Source organism: Lissotriton helveticus, chromosome 5_1 (assembly GCF_964261635.1).
Source record: "Lissotriton helveticus chromosome 5_1, aLisHel1.1, whole genome shotgun sequence".
In the NCBI taxonomy this organism is placed as follows: Eukaryota; Metazoa; Chordata; class Amphibia; order Caudata; family Salamandridae; genus Lissotriton; species Lissotriton helveticus.
In genome coordinates this window covers 2,082,102,571-2,082,125,688 of record NC_136065.1, presented here as the reverse complement: position 1 = coordinate 2,082,125,688, position 23,118 = coordinate 2,082,102,571, and the positions used below count along the sequence as shown (strand labels likewise).

Sequence of the window (23,118 nt, the reverse complement as noted above, 5' to 3'; positions counted from 1 at the left end):
TTTTTAGTTCTGGTGTGAGCCAAGACCTTTGAATTTTACTAAAATGATATGTATAATGTATTTACTTAAACATGCTTGGGCACCTCTCTTCATCCATTGGTCTGCTATTGTGATATTCACTTTTTTTTCCATCCACTTTGGCCAATGGCTAACTTCACTGTGAGTGACATCATCCCGCCCTGTGTGCATTTTGCGACCACAACATATTTTTTAACCCTGGGCGTAGTCCGCGAAGTAGCGCTACGCATAGCTACGCGAAGTGCACTTCGCGCTACGCGAGCTATGCGTAGCACTACATGAACTGCGTAGTACCCTGTTCGCAATGTGCAAGATGCCGTTTTCAATTATTGCACAGGGTGGACAAGCATCCGGCACTGTGCATTCATTGAAAACGGCATCTTGCACAGTGCGAGCTGTAGTTTTCTGCCGCACAAGGAGATTTTTACTCGAGCGGCAGTTTTCTCAACGCGGACTTGTAGTTTCTCATTGCGAGCTGTCGCGAGCATGCGTGAGCTCTCGCAATGAGAAACCTGACCTCCCCGCGTTGAGAATCTCGTCGGGAGGTTTATTTTCCACGCTCGTGATCGGCAACTTGATGTTGCTGATCGCGAACGAGGAAAAAGTCTCGACAGGATGTCATTCTGCTTGCTCGCGGTCGCCATCTTGACGTTGAGGACCGCGAGCAAGCAAAAAATGACCGCTGCAGTACGCTACGCTATGTGTGTTTGCACTTTGCTACGTGCAGTTCGCGTAGTGCGAAGTTGCGCAAACTTCGCAAACTACGCGAGCGTAGCGCAGTGCTTTGCCCAGGGTTAATATTTTTGCTTTTAGGTCTTCTTTCTCTATCATAATAATAATAATTATTTATAATTGTTACATTTTTATATTACGTATAGGCGCATTGTCATTACTATGATGCAAGGCATCAAGAAAAAGATAATATCAGGATGAAAAAAGATGACAAAATGTGGGCACAGCAACGAGGTGTAAGGAAATATGGTGAATTATATGGTGTGGTTGTGAGACCTCACCGTGTGATACACTTACCAGGCCTTCTTAGGATCAGTCAGGCTTTGTTTGTCAAATTGTAGCTCAACCCTGGGTAGCTGTGGCTTCAACCAGCCAGGCTTCAACAAAAGAACAAGTGTAAAACATTTAAACAACACCAAAACAACTGAAGAAAAACAGAAACACGACTCGCTAAAAATCAAAAAATCAAAAACTGATTTGTAAAAATAGCTCATATATTTATGGATACCAAAATGAAATAGGTCCACCAGAGGGTTTCATAGATATAGATTTTACGAGGATCACTAGGTCAAGGCTTTCCACTAAATCACAAACAAGAATTGGAAAATTCAACAAATTTGATTCCTAGAGATGGAGTTACTAAGAAATACTTTGGGCAATCAACTCCGGTGGGGTGCCAGTCAAGGGGACAAGCACGGTCCAAAGAAACAGCTACCTTGGTCAGAAAAGCAGCCTTCAGTCCAGCTACAGTGTCAATGGTCTCTTCCGATTGGCTTCTATGAAGTGGTCCTGATGCAAGGGATACAGGATGTTGAAGATGCTCAAGGAGGCCGAAGAAGCTGTGTGATCAATGAGGATAGGGTTCCATGGGGCCGACTGGGGTGTTCCTTGGGGCCACTCCTCTGTCAATGGTCCTGGTGGGGAGAGTTTGGTTACCAGGATTGACGTTCCTCAAAGTCCTCCTTGGTCCAGCAAAAGTTCGGTATGCACTGTACTACTCGTCACCGGGTACAGCGAAACCAGCAGTTCCCTTCTTTTGGCGATAACTTTTCTTGTGGGTGACCAAACTGCACTCCAATGACTCTCCTACAAGATTCTGGTACAATTTTTGAGCATCAGGTTTGGGTTGCCTGGGCTGCACTGCAACGATCTGGTGATTTGGGTACCAACCCGCCCAGGCAAGCTTTCTCAGCTTTTGTGGCCCTGTGCTGCAAATAGAAGTCAACCAACTGACTGTTGGAGTCTCTGCTTCTGGATGGACTCAGGGGACGACCCTCTACGAGAAGGACACCACAGGGACAGTCCTATCTTCGCTAGCCCAAGGAGCAGCAGGTGCAAGCCAACTTCATGTATCCTCTTCTTTGCCGGTTCCAGGGTCAGCGGGCTGTCCTCCTTCGGTCCTCTTCTCCAGTCCAAGCGAGATCTGAGCTCTGGGTCCTAGTGGCCCAGAAAGTGCCCTTAGGGTAGGTCGCAGTCACTAGCCGATGGGCTACTTGGCTCGGGAAACATCCTTTATCACGCAACTTTTACCACGCAGTGCTTTTACAACGCAGGTTTTACAACAAAAACCATTACAACGCATTGCACCGGGGGGCGCTCTAGGATAGGGAATAGTTTTAATTTACTATCCAACACCTTCCCTACTATCCACGGGGACTGGAGTTGGAATAGTAAATTAAACTATTCACTATCCAGCACCCCAAAGCACTATGCGTTGTAACAGCATGCGTTGTAAAAACTGCGTTGTAACAGCATGCGTGGTAAAAGCATGCGTTGTAATGTCATACATCCCTTGGCTCCCTCCCGCCTGAAGACAACTTCCTGTGAAGTATAACATTTAGCTTTATTCTGCCCACCCCCAAGATTGCAAAGCACCTTTCTCTGTGTGCGGAGCTTGGCAGCCACCCTAAGGGTGTGGCTGCCTCTGGGCTCCATGCCCACAGAACACCTGCTTTGGCAACTGCTTTCCCTCTCTGTCCACACCCCCTGCCTGTCTATCTGGTGGAGAGGTGTGGTGTGATGTGGTGCAGTGGCTAGGGCAGCTGACTTCGGAGCACACAGTTCACAGTTTGATCCCCGGCAGCAGCTCAGCTCAGCACCATGTGACTCTGGGCAATAGCTCACTTAATTGCCACGACGCCCCCCCAGCACCTTGAGACCCATAAGGGTGAGTAGTTTGCGCTTTACAAATAATGGATTTAAATGTTACCAAAATAGAGCAGTCCCTTCTGCACGTGTGTACTACTTGCCCTTCAAACAAGGCCTTGGCACCACATACTAGGGACTTACACGTAAGTTAAGCTATGCCAATTGGGTGTTATCCAATCAACCATACACTTCTACAAGGGCAGGAGCGGCCGGTGCAGGTAAGGGTGGTGGGCAGGGTTGGAGGTTGATTCGACAGATGATCACGAGTGAAGATTAAATAAATAATTTCCCCTCATCCTCGTCTGTTGAACTCACCATACCCCCCCCACACACACACTGCACTTACCTGCACGAGCCGCTGCTGTAAGCGTCAGAGCACCTGTGTTGAGTCAACATTGCCTAGAAGTCAAAATGTAGGCAAACAGTGGGGGTTGAACCTGCAAGGAACCTAATCAAATCAAATCAAACAAATTTGTATAGCGCGCTACTCACCCGTTAGGGTCTCAAGGCGCTAGGGGGAGGGGGAGTCGCTACTGCTCGAACAGCCAGGTCTTGAGTTGTTTCCTGAAGGAGAGATGGTCCTGGGTCAGCCGTAGGTGGGTGGGGAGGGAGTTCCATGTCATGGCCGCCAGGTAGGAGAAGGATCTTCCTCCGGCGGTGGCTTTGCGGATTCGTGGGACGGTCGCGAACCTGTTTCCTAACAAAAAGTAAGAAGGAGGAAGAAGGGACCACGAAACCATAGAGCATGAACCCGTGATGCCTTGTACCTGAGTCTGCTGTCCATTTACTTACTTTCACTTTCACACGTGTCTGTGAACTTGATCTTTTGTGCTGAATGTTGACCCCTGGACCTGAACCTTTACTTTCACTGCCCAGAATCTGCCTCCGTGCCAGGTGCTCGCACTGGGCATGGCCTTTCATCCATTTCAGCTGCAAGCGGCCAGTTGGGGGTGGCGGCATGGGGGAGTCCCATGATGCAAGGCGCTTCGAGTCACCACTTCCAGCAGCACACAGATGGGTGACATTTACCTCACATTTTGCTAGCTTTATTTTTTGTAATGTTGTACTATTTTCCTCCACTAAAGTGCTTCAAAGCCTCAAGAAGGTTATGAAGCGCTATATTTATGCTACAATATGCCACACTGCAATGCAGTGTGATACCCGTGCTCGGCCAGGGTCCCCTGCTGCTGTAGTGTGGCCCCCACACCGATCTGAAATGACCCCCCTTATCTTCAGCCGGCCCTCGTTTTCCCCGCGGCTGCCGATGAGTCCTATTCTTAGGGCTGAGGTTTCCTCACTGGGCAGCTGGCAGGAAAGGGAGCCCCGCTGAGCCTGCAGATAACCCCCCCTCCCTACCAAGAGAGCCCCCCCCCCACCCATCCACCCGCAGAGCTGGCCTCCATGCCCTGATAGGCAGCGGACAGATGAGGGCACAGCAGCCGCCGGAGGGAAGGGAGACATGCCGAGGGCGGCCTGGGTGCTGCTGCTGCTCCAGGGGATGCTGGCGGGGCTGGGGCGGCTGACAGGTGAGCAGGGCATCACGGGGGAGGGAGGGGATGACTTGAAGCGGGGGGAGACATGGGCTGAGGTGTGAAGGTATAGCAGGTTGCTTTTGAGGAATAAACACATTAATCTATGGGGAGTCAATATATATATATATATATATATATATATATATATATATATATATATATATATATATATATATATATATATATATATATATATATATATTTATTTATATAAAAGCAAAACCCTTTCAGGCATAGAGTGAAGCATAAATTATGCATATATTACCTACTGGCGGTCGCCAGTAGGTATATATAGTTAGGATTTTTTCTCTATGGGTTTTTTGAAAATTCTATGTCTAATAACTTTGGCGTTTGTGGACGGAATTGGCTGAAATTTTCAGGAAAATGGCACATTTTGTTTCTGAGCAGCCCTTGAAAATTTGGGGGGGGTTCGTCAAGGGGGGGCCGAGAAAAAAGGGGGGTCCCAAAACGTGTTTTTAACATTGAGTTTTCCATAGGGCGGTTGGCCTCACTTTTAGCCCGAACGGCTGAATGGATTTGCACGAAACTTGGCAAAATTGTAGGGACTGGTAGCCCGATGTGCCTTTTGTAGGTCTCAATATATGTGCTCCAGTGGATTTTGAGAAATTAACGTTTAAAAAAAGATATATATCTGTAACAGCGGACCGGGCAGCGTCCTAGGACGCGTACTTTTCGCGCAACGGAGCTTTGTGAAGCGAAGCTGATTGGTTCTCCGGCGTCTGTCAACATTCCAAACAGTCCGTAGCGGCCGCCATCTTGTCTCTCGGTAGGATCGAGAGACAAGAGGAGGCCAAAGCGAAGGGGCAAATGACCATAAGGGGGAATAGTAGATCCTCGCTGACCCCCTAGGTTTGATGTGGAGGTTTTAAAAGGGCCCCGCGGGGCAAAAAAAAATAATAATAATAATAATCGAACACCTGAATGGATTTGCACGAAACTTGGCAAAATATTAGGGACTGGTAGCCCGATGTGCCTTTGCTAGGTCTCAATATATGTGCTCCAGTGGATTTTGAGAAATTAACGTTCAAAAAAAGATATATATCTGTAACAGCGCTCCGCTTCGCGTACTTTTCGCGTTACGGAGCTTTGCGAAGCTGATTGGTTCTCCGGCGTCTGTCAACATTCCAAACAGTCCGTAGCGGCCGCCATCTTGTCTCTCGGTAGGATTGAGAGACAAGAGGAGGCCAAAGCGAAGGGGGAAATGACCATAAGGGGGCATAGTAGATCCTTCCTGACCTCTTAGGTTTGATGTACCATTTTGCCAAGTTTGGTGTAATTCCGTTCAGCCATTCAGGCTGTAGACGTATGTAAATGTCCTATGGAAAATTGCATGGGGAAAACACATTTGAAAGTGTTGAAATTTAGAACCAATTAAAATGTTACTTTGGTTTTGTATTTGTGTGTGATGAAAGTTAATTGGTTATGTATATATGTCAAATGAGAGGAAACCACAGCCATTTTGTGATACTACTGTCTGAGGTACATTTGTGAGGAATTTTTGGTGGTGAATTTCTGGTGTTTGATTTACACAGTACTAACACTTCTGCTACTTTTAAAAAGGTGAGTTGTTAATTTGTAAGGGGAACTATGTTGTACACTTGAAGATAATTTGAAAAATGTTTTCTGTTATTTATTTGCAGTCCTTCTGTTATACTAAATACTTGATGAAGTTAGTTTTATATTATGTATTACTAAAAACGATAAATGAAAGTGATTATTTTTTTCTGCAATTTACAGCAAGCAATTTCAAAATAAAATGGCTCACAATGAAGAGACCGTGGCAATTTCTTTTGAATTGTCCACTACATTGATTGAAATTGAGAGCACCAATAATGAAATATTGTCACAAGGAGGACATGACTTGTATGATTCCATTAGATTGATTGAAATGGACAGCACCAAGAATGAAATATTGTCACAAGGAGATGACTTGAATGATTCCACTACATTGATTGAAATTGAGAGCACCAATAATGAAATATTGTCACAAGGAGGAGATGGCTTGTATGATTCCATTAGATTGATTGAAATGGACAGGACCAATAATGAAATATTGTCACAAGGAGGAGATGACTTGAATGATTCCACTACATTGATTGAAATTGAGAGCACCAATAATGAAATATTGTCACGAGGAGATGACTTGAATGATTCCACTACATTGATTGAAATGGACAGCACCAATAATGAAATATTGTCAGAAGGAGGAGATGACTTGAATGATTTTTTTGATCAATCTCTTGATGGCGAATTTATCGAGTGTTTGGAGACCATAGAGTTACAAGAATCATCATTGCAGACTTTTAATGAGGAGATTCCAGATGAGATGATTGAAGAGGAAATTACTGATGAGGACATGTTACTAGTTGTTTCAAATTTAGAAAATTTTGAAGAATAAATTTATATTTAGAAATCAAAAATTGTTTGAGACATTATTTATTTTTATTTTTAATTTATGAGGTTGTAGCGAAGTGATTGTAGTATAAAATGAGACTTATAGTATAGAGTGCAACATTTTTATGTTACATGGTAAGTTTACTCATATTTACTTCCCTTCTGCCACTATATTATCTCCAATGTGTATTTGACATGTCTTCTTCATCTCCGGCCTCCTTTCTCTCACTGTGTGTCTCCGATGCATCTTATCGCTGGTATTTTGTGTAATTACAGAAGAGAGTAAAATAAAATAGTTCGGAACGTGAAAAGGGGGCAAAGTAGAGTACTCCTCACCCCCTAGGCCTTTTTAGGCGGTCCCAAAAGGATCAGTTTCTGCTTTCCTGAGAGATTATGGTATGAGTTCCATATACCACAATAACTTGCATTACAACATGCAAGATATCTATCTCCTATTACCAACTTTTGGAGATATTCGCGCTAAGCGCGAATATCTCCAAAAAGTAACACCTGCCCTGAGCAGTTCTTAGCCATGTTATCCAATGGGAGGTGGATAACATGGCTAAGAGTATTAGCTCGGTAATGCATGAATATCGCTGAGTTTTTAGCGATATTCATGCATTGCGGCCGTTTATTATCGCATTTGCGATAAACCTTGATAATAGTAAGGTTTATCTTCGATAATTTCTGACGATGCTTAGTGGTAAAAAATTGGTTGGTAAGCATCGTTAGCGATAAATATCGCTTAACTTTGGTAATATGCCCCAACGTCTGTTAACGTTCGATTCGAAGGAAATGAGGAAGTGTTGAAAAACATTGTCTGCGCCATCTTGCCTTTTTTGAAATGCCACACTTTTGTCGTGCACGGCAGCCATTTTAGATGTCTTGACCAGACCCACTCTCTGCACGCTGTCGATTCGTAGCATGGCTCCTCACCCTCGCAAGCATCTTCCCCAGGCACTGGTCACCCCCGCTCTCTGTCTTATGCATGGGCAATAAACCTCCCCCCATCTGCGCTGCTCTTCCCTGAGAATCACACTGTGCCCGCCCGACACCTCCCTTTCGCCCTATTCACTACCGCACCCTGTGACACTCCTCTTCCTCTGTGTCCGATTGTCCAGGCTATCAGCTAGCCCTGCAGATGTAGTTTATGGCCCCAGCTGTAAAGAATCACCCCTCTTCAAAGGAGTTATAGTAGATCAAGGCCCACACCCGATGAGATCCGTCACACCACACGTGTTCCTACTATCTGAAAACTATCCTGTATTGTGATTGGGGAGGGGACCGAGCCTGAAGCGGAAGATTCCAGGAATGACTCTTTGTACATCAAAGTTTTTACAATTATGTGTCACATAAAAAATATATAGCACTCCAACAAAGTAGTAGGAATATAAAACTTTAATAACATATAAATATATACAACAAAACAAAAACAGTAATAGATTTATTGAAATTGACAGCACCAATAATGAAATATTCTTGTCAGTAGCGGTCTGTTGTGCGAATAGTTCCAAGGCAGCAGAACGCGCTGAAATCTGGATGTCACGAAGGTGATGTCTAGCAAGTTGCCGCCCAGCAAATAACGGCGTGGGGCGCCGCGGGGGTGAGTGAGTCCAGTAGGCACCACAGCTATTCTTACCGGCATTGCAGAATTACTGCTGGGGACAATGCCTGTGCTGGAGCAGGGTCACAGCAGAAACAAAAAGGATTCTGTTGAAGATGTTGTTGGTTTTCAATTTGAAAACAGTTCTGGTGTCAACTGCTATGCTAATGTAGTGGTTAATGTTTTGTTTTCTCTAGAAAATGTAAAAGAGGGGGAGGCAGTCCAAAGTTCCGTTAAAAGGGCAAAGGAAAGGATCGGTGGTTTGAACTATCAGTCAAAAAGGGGAGGGGGTGCAACAATTTTTCCTACCGGGTCACACTGTGCTTTCACCGGAAGTGAGGTCTGCAGGATTCTAGTAATTCAAAGTGAGGCTGGCGCCGACGTCCCGCGGATACAGTTTCGTCACTCCACGGGTGATCATGGCAGTCATTCCCCATCGGGGGTGGGAGACTCCCGCGGCTCCTCTAGAATCTTCAAGGTCGTGGAGGACTACGGTGGTGGAGTCAACCAGTGACCGGGCCATTTCTTTATGCTGGGCCCGCTCTTGCCAGGTCGACCGCCATTTTGAGAGTTCGGTAGCTACTGGCGATCGCGGGGTCAAATGAACGGACGGGCTCCACCCTGCCGGGCGAGACGTTGCAGCATGGCCACAGTGGAAGAACTCTTTTCCGGGCGCCTGGACCGCTGAGGGTGCAGCTGGGAAGCCTACACTGGGGAGGCGGGAGAGGCCTGTTCGCACCGTCTCTCCCTCCCAGTGCACCCCACGGCGTCTCGCTTGAGATTTGTTATGGCCGGACCAGGCGATGAGGACGAGGGGGGGGTCGGAGGCATGTGCAAGACATCCCCCCCCAGTGTTGTCGCAGCCATTATAAAAGAAAGAAGTGTCCCGTCCGTCTTCGGGCCGGGCTTCCGGTGGATGTCGGCCGGACGCCCCTGGCTCTGGCCCCATGAACGGGTTTCTTGGTTTATCGGCTGCAGCCGGATTCCGTCGGCCTCGGCCCCCCGACCGTTGGTGGCCGGACCGGAAGAGCATGTGGCGGGACTACCTGCAACTCTCAAGGGCCACCGCGGCCGGACTGGGAGAGAGAGGGGAGGGTCGAGGAGACATTCCCCCCCCCCTGCAACTGTTCAGCGTTGTAAAGGCAATCCCCTGGCCGGGTCCCGTTGGTCTCGGCCTCTCCTCCGGCTACACCCTACGTTAGGATCTCCTGGCCGAGGCGTGGCAGCAGGACCTGCCTTATATGGGCTGCTCCCGGCTGGGCGTAGCCGGAACCCTGCCCCACCTTGGAAGTTTCCAGAGTGGGGGCGGATGTTCTACTGACTTGCATTTTCCCTAGTCTATCGATTTTTTTGCCGTGGCAGGCGGTGGGACAGCGAGGGGTGATTTGGTTTCTCTTACTGTTTTTCTGGTCTCTCACCACTGGCATATTTTAACGTTTTCTTGTTTCTAGGACATTAATAGGTTTTATCATTACGTTATGTTATCGTTTCTTTGTTCGTTGTTTAATAAAAGTTCATGTTCATCAGTGGCCTACTGATTTTCGTTTTCCTATTCTTTTCTTTCCAGGTTGTTTCATGCTAAAGTTTCTGTTAACAGGATACAGTGATCACTTCGTTATTATTGCATATGTCCTTTTCACTAGGGGTGCTCTCTGGTCGGGCCAGATGACGTATGTCTAGTAAATGGTCCGGGTGAAACAGGTGCATCAATCAGTGGGGATAGGCATGATAGATTACAACGGGGGAGAAAGGTCCGCATTACGTACCCTTTCACTACTTGCAAAGATTTTCCTACGTTTATTTGCAAACAGGGAATACCTCCAAAAAGAACTAATTCCCAAACAGTCAATGTTCGGACAATCAATCAATCAATGAGGAATGAAATAGGTACGACGTGTTAAAGGCTTGCGTTACCTACCCTTCACTATCTGCAAAGGGAGAGAGAATATTCCTATTCTTCCTCGTTTGCAGGTAGAGAAGATCCTTAAGAGAATTAACATCGAACAATTCAATGCTCGATTGAAACAATCAACAAGGGGTACTGTGAACACAAATGAACGCCGCTTATGTACATACGCATTGCTATTTTCAACAGGTTGTTCCTAATGTTTCTATTTTAGCGAGGTCAAAAAGAGATCCCATTAGTGGCCTACTGATTTTGCTCGATTCCTTTTGTTTTTTTACACGATTTTTCGCTATCTGCAAAGACTAAACAGAGTATTGCGACTCTGTGCTTGTTTGTAAATAGAGAATGAACCAAAGAGAACAATCAATCAAATGGAGAGAGAAGCAGGCACGACGGATTACAAAGGGGGAAAGGGCTGCGTTAACTACCCTTCACTATCTGCAAAGAGAGAGTACTCCTAATAGAAATGAGGGGTGGGGGGCAGCAATCAAAGCAGATCAGTGTGCATAAACACGAAAAAAAAAATTCTTACCACGTACTTGACATTCGACAGCTTATGATATTTGCTATTAAAAAACCATTGAAATTCACTGAAAAAACCATAGGTTATAGACCATATATAGTTAGGAATTAGCATTTACAAAACCTTGAAAATTCACTGAAAAAACCATAGGTTATAGACCATATATAGTTAGGAATTAGCATTTAAAAAACCTTATTTTACTCACACAAAACCATTGAAATTCCATATATAGTTAGTTGCACTAACTATATATTGCGCACCCGCAATCCACTGCTGATGATGTCACATATTACATCATTCATGACATGGTCAGTGACATCACTGATGACATCACTGATGACATCTCAAATGACATCACTGATGACATCTCATTTGACATCAATGACCACATCACTGATGATATCATTCATGTGACAATACAATGCATCTCCTCACATTTTAATATAACCTCTGTTTCACCCAGTGTTAAAAACAGAGTATAATTTTTGAAACCATTGACACACCAATACTAGTTACTACATACGTACTCACTGATTCCTACGTCTACACACACATTCACTCATTCACCCATACAATCATTCATACATACAATCACTCATGTTTACAACACAATCATATGCACTCATACACCTATACAGACACTCACACTCTGCCACTCATCCATGGAGTTACTCACACACCTAGTCAGTCCTGTAAAGAATCAATCACACTTCCATTTTCTACTCTATACAGTTAAACATAGAGCACCTTACGTTTTCAACCATATACTAACACATACTTACTCTCTTATACAATCATTGATACAAGTACACATTGATCTGTACAGAGTCACACACCTCCCATCCAGCCACACACACACTCAGTCTCCCATGCAAATACTTGGGCAATCAATCAATAACCCATATAGTTACTCATATAGCTACTGATCAACACATGCAGCAGTTTACAGAACAACAGACATAATGATGCACAAATTAAGACAGTTTAGTCACTAACCCATGCACTCAGTGAGACACATTTAATCACTCACTCATACATTCAGTCATGCACCTACTAAATCCTTCGTCCAGACACTTATACATCCACTCATTCTTCAATATGTAAGACATATTTTAACTTTACAGAAACATAGTCACTGGATGTTGTCATCAGTGATGTCACTGACCATGTCATGAATGATGTAATATGTGACATCATCAGCAGTGGATTGCGGGTGCGCAATATATAGTTAGTGCAACTAACTATATATGGAATTTCAATGGTTTTGTGTGAGTAAAATAAGGTTTTTTAAATGCTAATTCCTAACTATATATGGTCTATAACCTATGGTTTTTTCAGTGAATTTTCAAGGTTTTGTAAATGCTAATTCCTAACTATATATGGTCTATAACCTATGGTTTTTTCAGTGAATATATATATATATATATGCTTCAATCCGTGATACCGCTGCAGCAATCAGTTAGTCGCGTTTGCTTTAGCCAACACAGACACGGACCAGAAAATTCGATGCGTAGTTTTCTTTATTGCGTGCTACTGAGTTGCCATATGTATATATATATATATATATATATATATATATATATATATATATATATATATACATTTTTTTTTCTGGGGATTGAGCCTTTACCGGCATAGGATTCATCAACCAGTGATGCCCTGTGTAGAATCATCAGCAACAGAGGACTAATCTCCTAATAGAGCACTCTATAGACCATTATCCGTAATGGGTCACTCTCTCAATTGTGCATTGTGTAGAACCATCAGCGACAGACTCGCCCTCCCCTCGCCGAAAACCCGCGCATCCGCAGACCCAGAGCGGGTGGAGGTGCCTTCTCCTACATTGCGGCCAAACCCTGGAACAAGCTTCCGATCAACATCAGACGCTTCCCTACTCTGCACACCTTCAGGAAGAGCCTCAAGACCCAGCTCTGCGACAGACTCGAAGCTGCAACCCCCCCCCCCCTCCCCCAGCCCCTTGAGGCCCTCACGGGTGAGTAGCGCCCTTTAAAATTCCCTGATTGATTTATTGAGTGATTGAGAGGATTCATCAACCAGTGGTACATGGGACAGAACCAACAGCAGCAGTGGATTAATATCCCAATGTAGTACGATGTAGAACCATCAGTGCCAGAGGATTCATCAACCATCGATGCACAGCACAGACCCAACAGCAGCAGTGGATTTGTCTCCCGATGGAGCACGATATAGAAGCTTCAGTGCAAGAGGACTCATCAACTAGTGGTGCGCAGCACAGAACCCACAGCAGCAGTGGATTAATCTCCCAATGGATCATGATATAGAACCATGAGGGCCAGAGGATTCATCAACTAGTGGCGTGCGGTACAGAACCAACAACACCAATGGATTCATCTCCCAATGGAGCATAATAAAAAAAGCATCAGTGCCAGAGGATTAATCAACTAGTGGTGCGCAGCACAGAACCAACAGCAGCCGTGGATTTGTCTTTAAATGGTGCCTGATGTAGAAACATTAGAAACAATGGGTTCATCTCCAAATGGTGCATGGTATAGAAATATTAGCAACAATGCATTCATCTTTCAAAGGTGCATGGTATATTAAATTAACAACAACGGGTTAATTTCCAAATGGTGCATGTATAGAACCAAATTCTGGGCAATATATGAGCCTTATGGGAAAGGGGTTCATCTGCCAGTAGAAAACCTAAAAAGGTAAATATTTTGTCCCCACTTTTTTAAGTTGTATTTGTCCGTCAGCTGGTGCATGTTCATTCATACTTAGCACTCTAACATCTGTGCGCTTTTCATGGCTTCACACTTAGGTTTGAGTGAAGGAGGGGGCAGTGTGTGGCGGTGACAGCCCTGCAGGACCAACCCTAGATGCAGGCTATGGGAAGGCTATGCATGTGCTGCTGAACAGAGTCTCTCCTAGCTCCTAGAAGTAGATTCTACACTGTTCAGCACTGGAATCTGCATCCCTTGCTCAGTTAAGACATAGGGTCCTAGTTTGAATTTGTATCCAGGGAACGCTGTTCTTGACCACTAGTGGCTCCGTGTGCCAAGAAGCGACTTATTGTGTCCTAGGCGCTCCATAATTTCAAAACCAAATACAGATAATTGCAAGGCCTTCAGATGGACCCCTGGGCATCAATTAGAGGTAGCCACTTGAACCAGCATGACGCTTGGGGCAGCAGTAGAAAGAAAAGATGGGTCATTGAGCTCTGCTTGGTGTTGAAAGGGTCAACCCTGTGATGTCACCGGGGAAGGGGAAAGGGTGTATGATCTCACTTCTGTGAATCAACCTCAGTGGGTAGGTCATCTCATTAATGGGGTCTGGTAGAAGTAAACAATTGAGTGCCAGGATTGACTTCATGCCCTGGAGTCGATGGTTATCCATCAGGTCTCAAGCCCACACAGCCCATGGAACTGCCCATGGAAGGGCCATTGTTGACAGGTCTAAGCGTTTTGAGCGCACAGAGAGCTTCATTCAACCAGACGGTGAGATGGCCATCTTTCAAGGTACCGGAATGAACTTTCAGGGTAGACCTGGATTGTAGTAGTCTCATACCTGAAGATGGTTTGCTGTGTCTCCTGGTGGGTGGCACACTGTTGATGCCACGGAGGGAGAATGGTCCCAGGGTTTGCCAGGAGGGACCAAATTACTTCCGTTGGTGATCTTCAGATGTGATATCAGCTTAAAAGAAGAAGATGCCCTTGGGCCTTGTTCGTTGCATCGCTGCGCTAGGAGGATGGGAGGATGTAGGAGTCCTTCAACTTTCTTGAATACTCTACTGGTCTGCTGATGCCTTGCCTGGCGTAAGGTGTGATTGCTTCTGCTTTAGCGTGAGTATCTTATTTCTTGAGGTCCAACAAGATTTGGTACGGGGCATGGTTTGGTTTTGCCTGGAATGATGTTGACTGTGTGTAGTTTATTGCTGAGTATGCGTTGGTTGCACATTCTCATTGGATTGTTGAGTCTGCCAGTGCTACCCAGGCTGTGGTTTCAGATGCATGTCCTCCATATACTGCTTCCTTGAGGTTTTTTGTTTGTCCGTATATAGGCAAGTCTCATCCGTTCTCTCCTTCCATCTTTGGCGGTTGTCCAGTTGAGTTGGTCTCCTCCATCGGCTGATTCCTTCTGCAGTGTTTTATTTGCCCATCTATAGGCAGTTCTCCTACATCCTCTCCTTCCTTCTTTGGTGGTATCCGGCTGAGTTGGTCTCCTCCATAGGCAGTGGTCTGTGATGGTGGTGGTGTTTCGTATAGCTATTGGCAGTCTTAATTTTCCATCTTTGGTGGTTGTTTGATTGAGCTGGTCTCCTCCATATACTGCTTCCTTGAGGTGTTTTGTTTGCCCGTATATAGGCAATTCTCATACATCCTCTCCTTCCATCTTTGGCGGTTATCTGGTTTATTTACAAAGTTTTATATAGCGCTGGCTAGACCCGGAGGTATCAGAGCACTTTACATGAAGATCAGAGCGTTACAGGTTACATAGTTACATCAAGTTACAGGCTTCAAGTAAAGATATAGGAGAAAACAAAAACATGAGATGCGGGTGAGGGAAGGAAACATAACGGGGGGCCGAGGAAAACAATGTCAGATGTCCGGCTGGGTAAGTGACGGCCGAGGGGGTGAACCAGAGCCAAAACTCCTCTAATGCTGCATAGGACAGCTCCACAGGGGCATCGGCCAAGGTTGCTCGAGCTCCGAGGTTAGTACAAACAGTTATGTTATCTGCCAAGGAGGCATCGTCAAAGGTTGAGCTGGTCTCCTCCAAAGACATTATTCTCTCACACTGGTGTTTTTCCCAAATACAGGCAGTTCACAGGGTGCCTTAACTTTCCCCTTTGGGTGTTCTGCATGTGACATTGGTCACCTTCATACACAGTGTTATCTGTTTTGAGGTTAGTTCCATGTCACACTGTTGTTGGCAGATTCACACTCACTTCCTGAAGGTCAGTGTAGGAGCGCTGATGTAGGGTGTTTACATGTTAAACACTAAAATTTGAGTGAGGAGTTCAGGCACTGTGCCTTAAATTGAAGATTATAATACTACACTCCCTTCTCCATTCTGCCTGTTTTGTTGCCCTTGTAGTGAACTGCTGAGTGCCTTGACGCAGTTGTGATGTGGTGGACCTTGAAGCGGTATTGCCAACTCTGGACCTGCAAGTGGTTGTATCCAGTCGGGAGCCTGGACACAGCTGTGTTGACCCATGGGACTTGATGTGGTTATGATGTTGTGGGTCTGGAAGCGGTTGTGGCAGCAGTTCACCTGGAAGCGCTTGTGGCCAGCCATGGGCCTGGAAGTGATTGACATGGCTGACAACACGGTTGTGGCCAGCTGTGCACGTGGAAGTGTTTGTAGCCAGTCGTGCACCTGGAATGTTTGGTGTACAGCCATGGACCGCGAAGTAGTTGCAATATCTGGGTCTGGAAGCAGTTGTGATGTCATAAGCCTGGAAGCAGTTGTGACCAGCCCCTGAGCAGGAAGTACTCATGGTCACCCATGGGCCTGGAAGTAGTTGTGGTCAGCCGTGGGCCTGGAAGTAGTTGTGGCCAGCTGTGGGCCTGCAAGTGGTTGGTGTACCTTGGTCCTAGAAACTGTTGTGATCAGCTATGCACCTGAAAGCTGTGGTGGCCTGCCATGGTCACGGAAGCAGTTGAGATGCTGTGGTCCTGGAGGCAGTAGTGATCAGCTGCGAGCTGTAACCAGGGATGTTCCTTGAAGATGTGGTATCCAGCTAAGGGCCTGCAATCGGTTGTGGACAGCTAAGAGCACTAAGTAGTTCTGGGCAGCCATGGGCCAAGAGGGCATGTTGGTGCTGTGGACCTGGCATCTATTGTGGACCCTAATGCAGCATTGTTGAGCAGTAGGCCTGGAAACAGTTGCAATGCAGTTGGCATGAAAGCAACCGTGGCCAGCTGTGGGTTTGGAAGCGTTTGTTTCCATCATTGGTTCAAGTGGTGTCACCGGGTGGCTTATATATATATATATACGGATGTATGATGTTACAACGCACACTTTTACAACGCATACCTTTACAACGCATTTTTTACACCGCAAAATCCATTACAACGCACACCATTACAACGCATACCATTACAACGAATTCTTAGAAACTACCTTTACAACGCATTCCACTACAACGCATACTACATTTACAATGCATACCATTACAACGCATTACATGACATTGCATATAAGGTAAGTGTTTGATAGTGTAGGGGTTAAAATTACTATTCTAACTCCAGGGGGTGCAACAGTAGGGAAAGTGTTGGATAGTGTAGGGGTTAAAATTACTATTCTAACTCAGGGGGTGCAACAGTAGGGTAAGTGTTGGATGGTAAGTTTTGCGTTGTAATGGTATGCGTTATAATGACTGCGTTGTAATGGTATGCGTTGTAGTAGTGTGCGTTGTAGTGTCGTGCGTTGTAATGACTGCGTTGTAAATGCATGTGTTGGAATAGATTTTGCGTTGTAAAAGTTTAGTTGTAATGGTAGTGCATTGTAAAAGTTGCGTTGTAAAGGTTGTTTCCCATATATACTAGCAGCCCATCCCGACATTGTCCGGGTATGAAATAGAATGTGTGTAATGTGTGTATTTGGCAAGGGCAATTTATTTTAAAATTTCGCGGTAGACAACATTTTTTGTTTCATTAGAATAGGGACGGAGAAGGCCCAGCTGCAGCCCTGGTTGATGTTAGCAGGCGCGTGTAATTGGTGTAGTGATCCGCCGCCTGAGCCCCGCTACAGCCCTGGTTGATGTTAGCAGGCGCGTGTAATGTCGTTGAATGTGAGAGTTATCAGCCGCGGGTAAATCCGTTTAATGAGAGAGTTGAGTGACAGCGAGTCGGAGAGGCTGCAGTAATTGCCCTCGCAGACACGCACATTTGTGTGATCCCCCGCTTGAGGCCCAGATGCAGGCCTGTTTGATGTTAGCAGGCGCGTGTTCCCCCGCTTGAGGCCCAGCTGCAGCCCTGGTTGATGTTATCAGGCGCGTGTAATTAGTGTACTGATCCGCCGCCTGAGCCCGGCTAGAGCCCTGGTTGATGGTAGCAGGTGCGTATAATTATGTTGAATGAGAGAGTTCAGTAACAGCGCGCAGGAGAGGCTGCAGTAACGTTACTTACCAGGCCTCCAGGTGAAGGTGTTTGTCACGCCCCCAGCACACGACCACAGCAGACGATCTTCTGTTTAATGTACGACCCACATGGCATGAAGGGCGGAATGTAGCACACGCCCCAGCATTTATGACGCCCCCAGCGTGCCCCTTGATGCGGCGCAATTGCGTTCACATGGCATGAAGGTCGGACACACGCCCCCAGCGTTTCTCACGCCCCCAGCGTGCAGCTTGATGCTGCGCAGCAACGTAATTGGCGCTTGTATGTACGACTCACATGGCATGAAGGGCGGACACACGCCCCCAGCGTTTGTCACGCCCCCAGCGTTTGTCACGCCCCCAGCACATGCCCACAGCCCACGATGTGATGGCCGTACCACACACCCCCAGCGTTAGTCACGACCCAGCCCACGCCCACAGCACAACGCAGACACGCCCACAAGGGACTACTTTGCTGGCACGGTTCTTTTACCTTTCAAATGTATAGAGGAGTTGGCCTAACGGCTAAGGCGCTCGACCTCGGACCTGGGGATCTGGGTTCGAGTCTGGGCAAATCAATCACTTAATCTCCCTGTGCCTAACAAAAATGAATGTGTGTCCTCATGTAACGTAACTGGTGCTATGTAAAGCGCTCTGATACCTGATTCCGTTCGGGTCAAGTTCGCGCTATATAAAACTCTGCAAAAAAAAAAAGAAATATGGTGGCCGTCTGCATAGCCTATGTCCTTCTGCTGCAACTGCCCTTTCCAACGCTGTATTAGGTGTTGTGATAGATGCTGTGGTTACTGAGATTACCCGCCTCAAAGGTTTGGGCTCTCTCTTGATAATATTAGTATGGATAGATATTAAAAAAAAATCAGATTCAAACATGTTTACAATTATCCTTTGCAGGTGGACCCGTCACTTTTATCTGTCTCTCAGCGCGTGTTCCCCCCCAAAAAAACACTTCGAGAGGCACTGCTGTTTGGACTTGGAAGTGGTTGGTATGCTGAGGTAGTATATCTACCAGTTGGTGTGCTTGTAGCAGCAGTGCTTACTTTGAGACTGTGGTGGCCTGAGAGAAACACACATAAGAAGGAAATAATAAAGAAAACAATCTGAAAGAGTGAGATAAAGGGGCAGAGAGTCTCTAGTGGGGGACAAAAGAGGTGGAATTCGGACTCAAGGGCATTGGTATCCTGCACCCCCGGCAATTAATAACATCGGGTTCTGACAAAAACTTTGGCTACCAGTGTTTATTATTTTACAAATTAATTACTGTGTGGTGGTAGTGGCAGCGTTTTGTCTGGAAGTGGTTGTTTCCAGTTGGCGTTGCAGTGCCATGTGCTTTGAAGATGCAGAAGCCCCTTGTTGAGTTGGAAGTGGTGAAAATGTTCTTGGCTTGGTAGTGGTTGTCCATTGTTGGAATGCCCTGGAGAGCCAGGGCTGTCAATCAGCCATGGAAAGCAAGGACCCTAAGTTCAGTAAGAGGCACATTAATGCTTCATCGATCCTTGTTGATGTTGGCACCTTCGCAGAGGACTGCCATTGCCTGCTCCGTCAGATTCACTAATGTTGTGTCTAAGAGGTGTTTCTAGTAGTATATCCAGTTTCTAGTGTTTGATTCTATGACACAAACCTCAGGGATAACTCATTCCTCTATACATATTTCACATTATCGACTCCAGAGACATGAAGGTCTAATCATTTGAGAGATCACATCACAGGCTCCTCAAAGATAAAGGATTATTCAACCAACATATCATGTTAAACAACCTCTGGAGAATTAACAATGCTCTTTTAATGGATGAATCCTTCCCAAACACCTTTCAGAAATTTGCTGTTGAGTTCTTCAATGGTAACTCTAATACTGATGTTTCTATACTAGTGGCTTGGGACTCCTTAAAGACGGCATAATCACCTGCGTATCAAATAAAGGAAGAATGCTAAATAGAGAGTTGTATAATATTACACAAAATATACAAAAAATAGAACATCTGTATTATTTAGCTAAATCCAAATCATGTTTAGATGAACTTATAAAAGATACATTTCAATTTCATAAAATTTCCACAGAAAAAGCGTCCTCTTAGGTTCTTATGTTTAAGCAAAATATTATGGCAGACAGAATATAGCTGGAAAACATTTGAATGATAATACCCCAAATGAATTCACCCAAGTTTATAATACTTTACACACTCCTGAACTAATACCTCAATACAACCAATTGATTTGGGATTGATTCTACCACATCGCAGCCAAAACCTGGAACGAGCTCCCGGTGAACATCACACGCTCCCCGACCCTGCACACGTTCAGGAAGGACCTCAAGGCCTGGCTCTTCGACTGATCATGAGCTGCCCTCCACTCCCAGCGCTTTGAGACCCTCACAGGTGAGTAGCGCGCTATATAAACCCCTGATTGATTGATTGAACCAAACAGTGGAAGGATTACAATGTTCAACCATTAGAAATGGATATCTCCTGGAAGCGATTATTAAAGCACTTAAATTAATTTTGAAAAAAACACCAGTTCCAGATGAGTCTTCTATTGAATTGCATTTATTTTTTCTCACATCCCAAAACTACATGCTTTGTACAATTACCTTTCTAAAACAGGGACATCTGAGGGTACCATTCAAGATGCATTGCTTTGTTTGATTCCTAAAAGTAGAGTTCCGAGATTCTCTAAGAATTTTAGACCAATATCCCTTGTTAATGTTATTTATAGGAGCTTCATTTTTTTGCGTTTGATCCACTCCTGCCGGATCTGTTGAAAGGAGAGCGATCTGGCTTTGTCAAATGTGGATTTATCTCTGATAGTACAAGGTTATTTTTTTATTTTAAGCAAATCCAATAGTTTTCGATCTTCTTGAACATTAATTGCACTTGATGCTGAAAAAGCCTTTGGTCCCTAAATTATCAGTTGAATATCTGTTTTGTATTCCCCATCACAAGCTTCTATGTTTGTTAATGCTTTAAATACCTGCCCTTCAAGTTAAAAGGAAGAGTTGGATAATCAATCAATCAATCAATCAGTGAATTTGTAAAGCACGCTACTTACCCGTGATGGCCTCAAGGCGCTGAAGGGGGGAGGAGGGGTGCTGCTACTGCTCGAAGAGCCAGGTCTTGAGGAGCCTTCTGAAGGTGAGCAGGTCCTGGGTCTGCCGTAGATGGGTGGGGAGGGTGTTCCAGGTCTCTTGGCGGCGAGGAAGGAGAAGGATCTGCCGCCGGTGTTCGTTCGTTGGATGCGCGGGACGGCGGCAAGGGCGAGGCTGGCGGAACGGAGCTGGCGGGCGGGGGTGTTGAAGTTGAGTCTGTCGTTCAGGTAATCTGGTCCGGTGTTATGGAGTGCTTTGTGTGCGTGGGTGAGGAGTTTGAAGGTGATCCTCTTGTTGATGGGGAACCAGTGCAGGTCTCCAAGGTGGGGGGAGATGTGGCTGCGGCGGGGGACGTTGAGGATCAGTCGGGCTGAGGTGTTTTGGATGCGTTGTAGTCGTTGCAGGTGTTTGGCCGGGATTCCTGCGTATAGTGCGTTGCCGTAGTCGAGCCTGCTGCTGACGAGGGCTTGGGTCACTGTTCTTCTTGTTTCCGTCGGGATACACTTGTAGATCCTGCGAAGCATGCGGAGGGTGTTGTAGCAAGAGGAGGAGATGGCGTTGACCTGCTTCGACAGGGAGAGGGAAGAGTCGAGGATGAATCCTAGGTCGCTTGCGTGGTTCGTGGGTGTAGGGGCTGCTCCGAGTGAGGTTGGCCACCAGGAGTCGTCCCAGGCAGAGGTGTCCTTTATCATCTATATTATTTATATTCGCTGTTGAACGTTCTTTACTGAAAATAAGATAAAATAATGATATACAATTTTTCATTTATGGTGAAAACCAAATCAAATTATCTGTGTATGCGCATGACATACTCCTATTAATTTCTAATCCAAATTTGTAGCTTCCAGCTTTTCTTGATGAAGTGAAAGGTTTTTCTCTAATCTCAGGTTACAAACTCAATATTGAAAAAGGTGAAAATTGTGTTTGTGAGAAGTTGGCCTGATGTATGATGTCCACAGTTCTGTGGGCACCCTGTATCAGACCAAACAATTCCCTTATGGTGGTGGTTGTAAGTCAACCTTATAGACAAGCTATCCTAGGGGTAGCATGGACTAAGCAGCCTTAAAGGCTTAACTCAAGAGGACATGTGAAGCCCGCTGTTTTACCATATGCAATCCTGTAATATCAAATGAAAGGACACCACACAAGTTATATATTATCAAAATATATGTATTTATTCTTAGAATAATCCCCACTACTCTTTTTGAGCAATGAAGCACAAGCGTTTAAATAAAAGCACAGTATAACATAGACAAGTTGCACGTTTTGGATGAGGCCGGTGGCCACTCAAACCATATATCAAAAAAGTGGTATAACAATCACTAATCAATCGGGGATAAGGCCTAGGGCCTTGTGAAATGCTGGGACTACACTGGACTAACGACAGTTAGGACGGGAGTAGCCCGCGGGATTCGGGTGCAGTGCGGGAAGCACGGCTTGCACCAATGTAAGTCAATGGTGCGTAAAAGTTACAATGTTATTGCAAAAGGAGTCTTCCGACTGGACTAGGACTACCAAACTTTAGACTTAGGCCCTAGAGGTGTGTACCAGTGTATGAACACCGGCGCTAGCAAGTTACCTCACCCACAGGAAGCGGGTGCACGGGTGCCAATGTGTGTCGGGTTTCGTCACGCAGTTCGATGGTGCCTGAGGATGAAGATGCTGCAGGCGTCCAGAAGAGAAGTGTCCGGTGTGATCCAAGGGTGGATCGAAGTTGATGGGTACCTGAAAGCAGAGGGGACAGAGTCTGGGTCACTAGCCAGTGACCAGGAAGGAACCAGGCGATGTCAGGCACAATCAGGTTGATGTCAGGTGCCTTGTCTGCGCTGCCACGTGGACTCTGGGGCACCGAGGATGTCCTGGAGTGGATCACTAGCTGTCCCACAAAGGGTCTCGCTGTCGGCGGTGTCGGCTCCCAGATCAAAGTCAACAAGCCTTGGCAAAGGCAACCCACGCAGGATTCAAAGAAGGCTTAACACTCGGACCGGCAAGGTCAGAGCGGGTGCTCCTTTTCAGGGGAGTGAGGGCTAGTCTGGAGCAACCAGACCAGCTGTGTA

The 23,118-nt window shown here is 45.8% G+C and overlaps 1 protein-coding gene across 1 annotated transcript in view; it reads left to right on the top strand.

Moving 5' to 3' along the window:
* Positions 1-4,338: 4,338 nt before the first annotated feature.
* The window catches only part of LOC144754003 (uncharacterized), a 115,812-nt gene continuing 97,032 nt past the window's right edge, over positions 4,339-23,118 (top strand). Inside the window, exon 1 of the mRNA XM_078641521.1 lies at positions 4,339-4,424. Coding sequence (XP_078497647.1) covers positions 4,358-4,424 — 67 coding nt within the window. The 5' untranslated portion in view covers positions 4,339-4,357. The remainder of the gene's footprint in view (positions 4,425-23,118) is intronic.